The 12453-nt window shown below is 35.1% G+C and overlaps 1 protein-coding gene across 1 annotated transcript in view; it reads right to left on the reverse strand.

Moving 5' to 3' along the window:
* The window catches only part of LOC128238547 (dystrophin-like), a 177955-nt gene that overhangs the window by 124196 nt on the left and 41306 nt on the right, over positions 1-12453 (reverse strand). The window contains exons 11-16 of the mRNA XM_052954580.1: positions 5290-5484; positions 4672-4853; positions 3758-3993; positions 3002-3240; positions 2020-2199; positions 1344-1619 (exon numbers count right to left, since the gene is read on the reverse strand). Coding sequence (XP_052810540.1) covers positions 1344-1619; positions 2020-2199; positions 3002-3240; positions 3758-3993; positions 4672-4853; positions 5290-5484 — 1308 coding nt within the window. The remainder of the gene's footprint in view (positions 1-1343; positions 1620-2019; positions 2200-3001; positions 3241-3757; positions 3994-4671; positions 4854-5289; positions 5485-12453) is intronic.

The raw sequence follows: 12453 nt of genomic DNA on the forward strand, positions 1-12453 counted from the left end.
TCAGTAGGATATCACTGTTTTAAATTGGTCTCAGGTCTGTTTCATTGCCTAAATTTGTCTCAGGTCTAACTTGTGGTCTAAATTTGTTTCAGGTCTGTTTTGTTGTGTAATTTTGTCTCCATCTGTTCTGTTCTGTTCGGTCTGGAGCAATCAACGCGCACGCAGAACCTGTGACATGCCTGTCGCCATATCATGGTGAACCACCATAGCAAGTTTTAAGAAAATCCTATTATGCATAGTAAAGATACAGCACAGACAAGGTTCAGTCCTATAAATAGTACTCATTTTGACATTTAACCTTGGATATACACAGAACCGTCGTTGGGACATGTCGAGGTCAACACGAGCAGGCTTGACACAAAGAGACAGGAACCTCCACCTATAAAATTTCTTTATTTGGCCTTCCTATAATTGTGTGTGGTTATAATGTATAAAAGGAACAGCCCTAACTCTGGTAAGGCCTTATTTGCATAAGTATTAATGTCTTATGTCTGGATTCCTTCCCATAGAAAAGTTCAGATCATCAGCAAAGCTGGAGTAAACGAACTAATCTATCAACAAGTATTATTCTGGATTATCCCATCATGGCATACGTCCAATGACATTTGATAAATGAAATGCCAAAACCAGCCATATTATATGTTCTAAAATATAAAATCAGAGGAAAACATTTTCTTACTGTCAAAAAGAAAAGCCATACCAGGGTAAACAAGTTCTGAATTAATTCAAAGCAGGAAATTGTCAGAAATTAATCAAACGCAAATAACTAGAGGAAAGAAGAAACACTGCAACTGGCCATCATCAATGAAAGATAAGGCATCATGTGCTTGATCCTGATTTCGGCACATTCTCATTGTATAAAAGTGGTCACCAGCACTGATCTCTGTCCAGAAAACAGTCTTCAAAGTACAGTGGAAACCTGTTTGTTTGATAAATCGCTTTTAATTTACTCTGTATGAAAAATACGCTTAAAACACGGTGCCAATACTGCTGCTTTTAATGCAGCTTAAAGCCCATTTAAGGCATATTTAACACACTTTTTTGAGAAGGGATTGGCTCAAATTCCTCGTTGGCTCAAACTAGATGTCAAGGACCAAATTGTTTTTTTTACTCTATGTAAGCATTCCCACTTGGCTTGATATTTGCAAGGCTCAAAGTGCTTGATATTCGCAAGGCTCAAAGTTTTTTTGCTGGTCCCTGGGTTATCGAACCAATGGTTTTGACAGTATTTCAAATCAGCTTATACTTTCTTCACAATCAAGCGAAAAAAAATAATATCAACTAAATATCATGTTAACAGAAAGGCTTAATAAAATCAGCTCATAGGTCAGACAACCACTGACCTCAATCAGGACCATCTGTTCCTCGGGGGTAAATGAATCTTCCCCCGCTGTGCTCTCATCCTGAGCCAGCAACTCCAGTCCTGATTCGATTTTCTCGAACCATTCATTAAGCTCAGCCATTTCCGAGTCTAGCTGTCGTTTGGCGGGTGATTCTAACCGAGGGCGTTTCATCCCTGTGTCGCTTGGTGTGGAAGCATCTAAACGAGCTTCAGAGCTGACTGTCATTTCTTCCGATACTTCAGGAACTTCACTTAGCTCCAACCCAAGACCAACAATCTGCAAAATTGAAGAGGATTTTTTTTTTTTAAATACTAAATATAGAAAAATAATATTGAGAACTAGCCACGACATGGTCTGGTTCAATAGAAAACATAACCAAATAAACTCCTAACCCTAATGAAGTGACACCCCCTAAACACCTCTAGGTTGGCCCGGATGGACAGCCACTTCCCTTTTCAGGGCAATAATGATCATGAACATCAAGCTTATTCCCACAATTCAATTTTTCATCAAACAAGACAAAGGAAGTATATCAATATGGCCAACAATAACATAAAATATGCTTTGCAATGCTGTTTATTGTGCTTATTAATTCAAAACAGAAAAAGACTGGATGTACAGACAACATCTTGCGGGGCAGTAATCATCATGAACATCAATCTTAACCCCACAATACCTGTTTACTCTGTATCTCCATATTTTCCACGAGTAGTTTCCACCGTTCCTGAAACATCTCGAGATCGGTCGATATCGTCTTCACGGCTTCTTCATTATTAACACACAGGACGATCTGCTGACCAGTCTCATATAAATCTTCAAACTTCTGAACCTGCGTCACCATATCACGCTCAATGGTCTTAAATGTAAACAACAAATATTTCATTTTCATGACAGCTAATATTCATCTATATAAAAACTGAAAATAGTTTAAATTTCCCCAAGGTCTTCTCAACACTTCAATTTCGGGCAAATTTGTCTGGTTTAAATTTGATGACGTCATTATTTTATCATTGCCAAACATCAATAAAATAATATTTCACCAGGTTTTCAATTCACTACACTCGAGCCCCATTTTCTTTAACAATTTTTAGTCTTTAATTGGATTAAGCTCTTAAGCACATTATTCTCCTTTAAGTATGAAATGTGAACCATTCTCCTATTGAAGTGTTAAGGAAAATAAGATTTAATATGGGTTTTTTGTAAAATCAAGTTAATGAAATCGTTTTGGCTAAATGATACTTAAGGGTGTTACACTAATGATTTTTAAGAAATGGGGACCTTCTTATGGTGCCGCAGAAGTGTTAAATATTTCAATCTGATTGCTTGTCACAGCTGAGGTGACCAGTATGACCCTAACACAAAACATTGCAAGACAGAAACGCAGACGAACATTTGACTGTTTGTTCAAATCTCTGTTAAAGTTAAGGTTGTTTACTTTATCATTGTTAAATTTCAAATTTACTGTTCTTGAAGTTCAATGGAAACACTTGTGATCTGCTGTACTTTCAACGGTTTCAGTTGTAACAGTTTAATTATATTTAAAATATTTAACGTTTAAATTTTAAAAACAATTTGGTTAAACAAGTTGTTAACTTTAACAACGTTCTGAAAAATCGGCCCATTGTTATAACCATGATAACCACATGACTTCCTCCTACCTTCAGTTCTTGAACCTGCTTCACAGCGACGTTTGTATCCGACAGGTCTTCCTTCTGCATCCTTTCTATCCACACTTCGCGATCCGACAACCATTCGGCAAATGTCGCCCGATCGTCTGAAAATGCCTGCCACTTCAGTAGAACTTGTTGTAACAGCAGCCATTGTTCTTCCGTCCAGTGGCAAATTGCCGCCCATCGCTTGCCGAGGGACTGAAGCTGAGTTTCCATAGCTTCGCATGCTGAAAGAAGAAGTTATAACATTGTATAAAAGCTTGAGGAACAAAGTAAATTATAGATTTTCCTTAGTATTTTTTTTTTAATTTGCTCTAATATTGCAGCCCTTAAGGGACTGGATTTGCTTGAAATATTCATTATACTGTAACTACGGTTACATGGCAGTTTTGTGAGAATATAATATGGTATAACTAATATAATATTGTATGATATATTAAATGCCATGAGTTTTGGGGTAGCTATTACAATGAAGGCATGATGTCAATAAGAAAAATGACAGCAACAAATTTTCTTTTGCTATGATTATTTACTTTTATTCTTTTCTTCAATGCTTCAATAATGTACACATTCAAGTCAATATCTGGTAGTCCTGTCCATAAGACTCAAATTACTTGTCTTCATCATCTAAACTAATTGTGTGCTAAAATGTGTGTTAAACAACCTAGTATAACCCATTTTTAATTAAGACCAAGAAACTGATTAAAATGACTTGAAATTATTCAAGTATAACCCAACACTCACCAGACTCTGTATTATTATCGTCCACGACAACCACCATGTTCTGCAGACTGTCGACCTTCTTCTGTTGATGATCAAGTTCCTCCTGAAGTTTTTTATGGTCCTCAATCTGCCGTCTGACTTGTGCGAGATCTGAACCAAGCTTCCCAGCGACACTGATCCGAGCTTCCATCTGGGTCAGCCAGGTTGCTAGTTCATCTAACTGTTTTTGTTGTAGCGACATCAGGGTAATTTGAAGCCTGCAAAGAAAAAATAAAATAATGCTTTCAAATGATGTGATTCTTTTATTTTAGTACAAAACCCATAGGCTCAATATCGTTTGGCTCAAACTGGATGTAAATGATCAACTCTTTGTAGGCATTACCGCTTGGCTCTATATTCACGAGGCTCGAAGAATTATGGCTGGTCCATGGGATATCAAGCCAACGAGTTTCGACTGTATATTGATATGCACTAAATCGTATTATGACGGCCCTCAACAATTCACTGTTTTGTTTTACAAAAGAATATATTAAAGCCCATTTGTAATTGTATGTCAAAGCTTATTATTTGACTAGTAAGTCTCTCCATTGGTACAGTTATGAATATTAATAAAAGGATTGTTTGGCATCAAGTCAATTGTCCAATACACTCAGGCCATTTAAGAAAGTTGGATTATACGTGCAGAATTTTTATTATACAGCCCGTTGACTCGAACTCGCTTGGCTTGATTTCCTGGTTGGCTTGAACTGGATGAAAAGGACCGATTTCTTAATACTGGAATATACTGATGGTAAGCATTCCTGCTTGACTCAAAAAACCAGAGACTCGAGGTATTTTCGATGGTTCCTGAGAGTTGAGTCAACAGGGTTGGACTGTATATTATTGCTGACTTTTAATACTTTTAAATGCAATACTCAATATCCATTACAACTCACTTGCTCTGTCGTTCTAACGCCTTCAATCTCAGTTCCTCCCATCGATTATTGAGCAGCCCCATCTGAACTCGAATTTCTTGTTCCTCTTCCGCCTTGACCTTGCCCTCCACAATGAGGTCATTTCCGTCACGTAACACCGCGCCAATACTGTCTTGGTGTCTCGTTAGTTCCAGCATAAATTCCTTTCAAATAAAGTAAGGTCTAAATGGTCATATGTTTAGATATGTGAACTTTAGTTTTGACCTTGTAACGACAATAATGTATTTTCCGTCACCGCAGCAATAATGTCTTTAGGTGATTTGCTTAAGTTCCAACATGAAATCCTATTAGATAAAATCATGTTAAAATGATTCAATATTTGGATAAGTGAACCTTGCCCTCAACAATCATGTCATTTCGTTTTTTCCATTGTGCTGACTTGGTGGTAGGGACAGTCTAGCATAATTGACTTGGGAAAAAAATGCAGTAATGATTCTTTAACTGTTTTAACAAGCTAAATTAAATAAGTATAAACTAAAATATTTATTCAAATTGATAGACCTTGACATTAAACTTTATTGAGTTTTTACCTACAACCCGAAGTTAATATCGATAATCATGGAATTTCTCAAAACTCACCTCATGTTCAGAGAACTGTTTCTTCACTACTGTAACGTCCTCTCCGATTGGTTTTTGTTTTTCAATGACCTCTTCTGCTTCAAGCAGCCATGTGAGCACATTTTCGAGGCTGTCTTGATACGAGAGAAGGTCGACAGAGCCACTAGAACTCATAGTACTTTGGCGACTTGATGGGGAACTTAACGATGCAGCCATCTGTAAGAACAAAGCATAAGATCTATTATATAATATTTAAAACTGTTCTGCCTACCCATTTTGGGTAGAAGATATTTCAAAAGGTATATGGTATACAAGAGTAATGTATGCAAGACACAAGATACAAACATACAAGATTCTTTATTTAAAGTGAGGTCTATGATAACAAGAAACATTAGCTCAATGAGCTATTTTCAACATGTGTAACAAACATACAAAACATAACAATGAGCTCAGGTGAGCTGGAAATAATTTTATACAGAAACTCAACAAGAGTGTCTCGGACAACAACAACACTTGTATGTTTCTTCTGTCAAAAAAGGGGTAAAACTCAACAACTGTCAGGTAGAGTTCTGGGACCTGACGATATTTACAAACAGTCTCAAGTATAATTTCCATCTCAAGTGGCAAAACTGCAAAAATCTTTCTTTCTAGTTGAGTTTTGTTTATGAAATTTGCTGAATTTTATTCCTATTTGAAATTGTACAATTATTGACATTCATTTTTTTAAATGAATGGAATAAAGGTTTTATTTTTATTATAAAGCGTCTAATTATTCTTCTCACTATTACAAAGATTACATTTGATTATTTCCGGTAGAAAATGATATTGTAAAATTCTGATTGGTTGTTTTATCTGGCGGCACAATTGTAGTCAAGACTTCCCCACTTAAATTGATCCAATCTTTGTTTGTCATGTCAGACAGTTGACATTTAAAATATAGAAAAATTGCATCTGGCAAAATGTCTACCAAGTTTCATTAGAATATCTTGGAACAGTTTTTGAGTCATACGATTTAAAGTTTTGACAAAACCTTGACATTTTTTTCTAAAAATGGATGATCTAAAAATAGCTACCTAAACAGTCTCTAAGAATTGTAAATTACTTTTTTGTTATGCAATCCCTTGGCTATAAATGAGAAGAATTTCCTCTGTGAGGAGGAAGTTAATATCAAATTATTAGCACAGCATCTTAACTCTGATTACTGCAGCACTAAATTTCTACCAAGAAATTAACAAAAACCTTAAACAATAGATCTCTTAAACTGTTTATTCAAATTTTTGGAACAGATTCAAATCTATTCATTAACAACCTGTGTTCCAGGTCTCAAGAGCTTCTAGAAAATGTTTTTTGGATTTTCCAATTAACTGTAGTCAGAATGAATTACTGTTAGATGTAATTAAGATACCTAAATAATAATAAATTTATGGCAAATGATGATGATGATGATGATGATGATGATGATGATGATGATGATGACGATGATGATGATGACAACAACAATGATGACCATGATGATGACAATGATGATGATGATGATGATGATGATGATGATGACGATGATAGTGGTGGTTCTGGTAGTGGTTTTGATAATGATTATGATAATGATAATGATGATGATGATGATGATAGTGATAGTGATGATAGTTAAAATGATGATAGTGATGATGATGCTGTTACTGTTGTTGATGCTGTTACTGTTGTTGATGGTGAAAATATGTACGAAGATAGCAACATAGAGGAAAATAAGATGATGATGATGATGATGATGATGATGATGATGATGAAGACAAATATGACATCATCAGAAATGTTATTGATGGTAATCATTTATTTATTATATCGATGGTAATTATAATGTTAATTGTGTTCACACGCATACTCAACTTTCATGACATATATTCCCAAACGTAATATCAATTTTATGGTGTTGGTAATAATAATGAAATCAAATGTAGCTTCTAATTATTACGTTTATTGATCAAAATGGAGTAATGGGTGTATGATGATCCGTCTATGATAATGGATGAAAGCTCAAAATTCCTGAAACATTTCAACAAACGCATCAACAATCATAGGAACCAGAAACAAATCCATGTAAAACAAAGGAAAATAACCTCAACAGCAATAGTAATCCAATTTTGATGGGATTATAATCCCCAGCATTATGAGAGACTGATTACAGCAATCCTTCAGAAAAAAACATGATCCATCAATCAGTTCTGAGAGTCTACAGGGCATGCCTTTTTGGCAAAAGATCAGTGGATTTTCCCTCTAAGAATTGAAGATTAATGCCCCATGAAAGAGAGTGTTTTTACTTTTACCCCCCCCCCCCATCTCCCCCCCCCCCCCCCCCCGGCCTCCCAGCTCTCCCTTTCTGAAGTTAAATAAGGGTAATCAGGAGTCTGGTCCTCAGATGAAATTCTTGTCTGTTTTTTGTTGTTGATTTTATTGTTGTTTTTGTGGTTGGTTTTGTTGTTGTTATTGTGGTTGTTTTTGTTGGTTTTATGGTTGATTTTGTTGCTGGGTTAATCGTTGTAGCTTTTAAGACAAGGAAGTAACTGCGCAAGCTCAAAAAATCATGAAAGACAGGAATGTTAGAAAAAACAATGTTTCATCCATAATACTTATGATAGCATCACAAGTATGCAGCATTAACTTAAGAGAAGCCCTTGTGTTTTTCTTAATAATGTAGAATGCTTATTACCTCCCTTGTGCACTCTCCCAGAACTAAATATTAAAGGCTAAATTTCTGGAAGAAAAACAACAACAACATCAAAGATTTATATGAAACCAGTTAATACAAAACACTTGAAGACTAATCTTGATGCATATTCTAAATAACTCCTTGCATATCACTCATATTTTCAGAAATAACAGAAAAACCAGTACTCAGAGGATTTTGTAAACATTTACAAATTCCATACAAACAGATTTTAGCCTAGGTGCTATATTACTCACAATAATTCCAAAACAGATTTATTACCACCAATACTTTTGCACAAAAACATAAATATGCCAATAAATATGAAGTTTCACAGGTGCCAGATAATCAAGATTCCTGGCAAATTTCTCACCCTCACCGATTTGTAGCCATAGCCAGGCTGGTGTTATGTGCTTTTTTCTCTTGCATAAGGTTTTGATAAGATAAACTATATCCTGGTCCGCTTTTTCAGGTTGTTTGTGAATAACCAATGTTATTGTTTGTAACTTGTTTATTTTGGTCCTCTTGATGATTAAGTCCGCAGGCCGGGTACTGATGCAGTTCGGCACAGACAAATTGCATAAAAGAAAGAAAATAAAGGCTTTCTTAGTGTTCAGAGCCAAATGCCGCTCAAATACCTTCACATAATCTTAGTAAGCATGCGTCAATTTCTAAATAACTCACTAAATAAAACAATTAATGACTAATTGGAGGGTTTTTTCATTACTTAATGCAAATATGGCGGGTTTTTTTTCGTTACTTCATGCAAATATGGCGGGTTTTTTTCATCAATTGATGGAAATTTAGCATTTCTTTTCATTACTTCATCTATACTTTTTGGCAGTATTGTAATCAGCGTTAGTGTTGGGAATCGGTTCCAATTTTACAATCGATAATCGGTTCCACTCAAGTAACCGATTATCAATAGAACAATCGTTTTTTTAAAATACTAAATAAAACAAAAAGTGAAGTTTTATTCATGCACATTATTAAACTCTTAATCATTATATGCATATACGTTATGTCTATGATTGAAGTAATTAAGTGTTATATAAAAAATAGTTCATTTTTACTTGCTCATTGTGGCTTTCATCTGCCATTTTGTTAAAGATAACGTCTGAACACTTACTTATATTTTTTTCAATTTTTTTTCGATGATCAATTATAACCAAATACAATCGATTGTCGCCGATTTCAGGCCCAACCAATCGATTTTCGATTATAATCGATCATCGGAACATCACTAATCAGCGTATTGGATTTTGAGTTGTCAGAGTTCTTCTAAATGATGAAATTACAATCTTACAGTTCTGCGATCCCTTAATTCGGCAGAGGCATCAGCCTGAACACTAATGTATATCATTACATCAGAAACATTTCAAAAATTTTGCTTTAACAATTTTAATGTCTGTCTTTAAGGACTCAGTCTGGGTCCATTATTAACTTAAATTATAATGTCTTGAGTTTTAGACTCGAGACTCACAACTGCAAATTTTGATTTCGTTTTAAAACAGCCATTTTAAAACCAACAATGGTAAAAAGTGCTTGAAATGTTTAAAATAATATGATTTTCACCAATTTACACATCATTTGATAATTTTTTTAGATTACATGAATTTGTAATTTAAATAAATAGCCTTTCTAAGTCTGAAACTCAGACTTGAAGACATTCAGAGAGTATATGGGCCCAGAACTTATTAATACGATTAAACACCATTTTCATCATCAAGACTGATTGTTTAGTCGTTGACTTGAAGATCAGTGATGCATGGGGCACAGGATGGACACTTCCTGATTGGTTGTCAAATGGAAGCACTTTAAACTGTGTTTCAATAAAAATATTGGTAATGACATTCATTGCATAGACTCTGCCCCTGTAACTTTGTGGGTGTAACCAACGTAATGTTTACGACTTACATATCTTATTAAAACGGGAAACACCCCCCACCCACCCCCACCCCTGGTTCAAATGCTTCAAGAAATGCATTTCCTGTTCTACTATTTTTCTGCACAGTTCAATTTAATACCATAATGTATTAAATAATAAGACCATGAATAACCACAGATTATCAGAAAATCACTCAAGTCAGTCCTCCCCAGTATAATAATCAAATCTGGAGAGTTCACTTACTCCATTAATTACTAATCTTAATATCTAATTAGGCCTATCTGGAAAATCTATTATTTCTGCTGGTATTTCTGATATTCACATACCAAAGTCTGTAGGAAGAAAATCAAAATATTCATCCAACCGAAATTTAACCATTTTTCAGTCATGAGAATATAGTCATGCACATTGGCGCAGCTCCACCATGGCCTTGGCCCTGGCCCGACACATGCATTTCTCAGAAAATGTACTGCTGTGTTGTTTTCAAACTGTCTTAATTTTACAATGATCGAACAGAAAGTAATATTAACGTTTACATTAAGTCACTCTCATTGACATGATGTTTTTTGAAAGTGTGGTCTTGTGTTGTGGGGAAACTGGACTTACTCGGAGAAAGCCAATTTGTCGCACTTGGTGACCAACAACCAAACATACATGCACCCAGGCTGGGAATCGAACCTCGGTCATCTTATAGTGAGAAGCAAGTGTATTCCTCCCACTGAGGTATCATAATGTGTTGGCAAGAGAAGAATTATTAAGTTGAGTGTAAACAGGAAGGAACATTGCATTGGGATCCATTGCTTGTCTGCTTTCTCCGGAGATAAATGGGCAATTACAACTCAGCAACTTTTTAAACCAGTATAATTGGAACTTGGAATACATTACATTGTTGTTTTTTATGTGAATTTCCTGAATTGTAGACAAGTGACAAATCAAGTTTCGTCTGAATAGTTTTTACTTCAAAACTTTGGTAATGTGTCCTAAATGGGTTTCTGCAAAAACATCGATGATCCATGTTCATTGTTATTATATCTTACAAGGTTACAAGTACAGGAGTTCTTACATTCCAGGTCTGGGAATTTCTCTTCAACTGTCTGACAACTATTTGTTTATACATCCATCTTTTTGATTCCCACACTTTTAAGAAGTGCTTATACTGCATGGGAAGTATTAAGTGTATTGTAACCAGACCTTGAGAGGTTAAGGGACTAACTGCTGCCAATTATGATGATGTTGGTGGTGGTGCTGTTGGTGCTGTTATGCTAATGGTGCTGGTGATGATTGATGTTGATTCATGATTGATAAGAATGATGATGATGATGATGATGATGATGATTATGATGATGATGATGATGATGATGATGATGATGATGATGATGATGAAGGTGATAATGCTGCTGCTGCGGTTGCTGGTGCTGCTGCTGCTGATGACGAAGATGATGACGATGAAGAAAATTAAACAAAATTTATATAAAGAGCCTATTAACAAACCTTGTTATGTTATATTGTTAAAACTCCAACCGATTTTCTGATTATTATTTAACATGCTAATATTAACAAATCACTCGTATACGATAAAAAAAAAAAAAACATGGTAAGAGTGTCCCGTCCCGAGAGAGAGGCTTTGAGATTATTCCAAAAATGAGACAATTTTTCTTATCTTTGCTAATCAATACTATTTTTGTCCTGAAAGACAATCTAGCCTGTATGAATAGCAATGCCCTGGTTGATAATAGCCATCAGAATTCAATAATCCTAAGAAATATTTGGGTTCCTATTTTCATTTCAAATTGGGTAATCTTGTGGCTTAAGTTTTCGTTAATTTTTAATGTACAAGCAGTATGCTTGGTTTGTTTGAGGATGTGGTGTTGTGGTGTTAAAAGTGTATTATGTGAACTTAGAAAAAAACATAACATATAGAATGGAGTAGCTCAACGCCAGAAAATTTTGCACAGCATTTTTTTTCAAATATCATGTCACAACCAAAATGTGGAAAAAAAACAAAGATAATTTTTTGCATTGTGTTCTCCTATGTCGAAAACAAAATGTCTTTGTTCTTGCATGCATGCACATTTATAATATCATACAAAGCTCCTTTGGGCATGCATCTATCATTACAAGGCTACTTTTGAACTGCACCATTTCAAAGCTTATTTGCGCTAGCATAGAAATCAGTTAACAAAGAAATGTACAATATTCTTACATTACACTTACTCTATTTAAAACGCAAGCACATATATCATAGTTAAAACTCCAATTGTTCTCCATCGTGTCTTTCAAGTAAATCCAATCCATGGTCAAGCAAACAATATCATCTCTCAACTAGACAATTTAAAGCATTAAACTAATACTCAAAATTTCAGCTGGTAGGATTTTTTCGTTTCTAATTGTGATATTTAAGCTGGTCAGCAACCAAGACTTAAACTGTTAAAACTGCTGGTCATCGTGGTCAGTTAAATGCTACAGATGTCCAATGACCTTGAGAGGATATCATTTAGGGAGGAATTTTGGAGAGAGTGGGTTTTTTTGCACATCTTGTTGGATTTTGATCTTTAAGTTGTTATTTTCATAGAAATGGGAGGAGGTCCACTAGTGA

This window comes from Mya arenaria, chromosome 6 (genome assembly GCF_026914265.1).
Source record: "Mya arenaria isolate MELC-2E11 chromosome 6, ASM2691426v1".
Lineage (NCBI taxonomy): Eukaryota > Metazoa > Mollusca > Bivalvia > Myida > Myidae > Mya > Mya arenaria.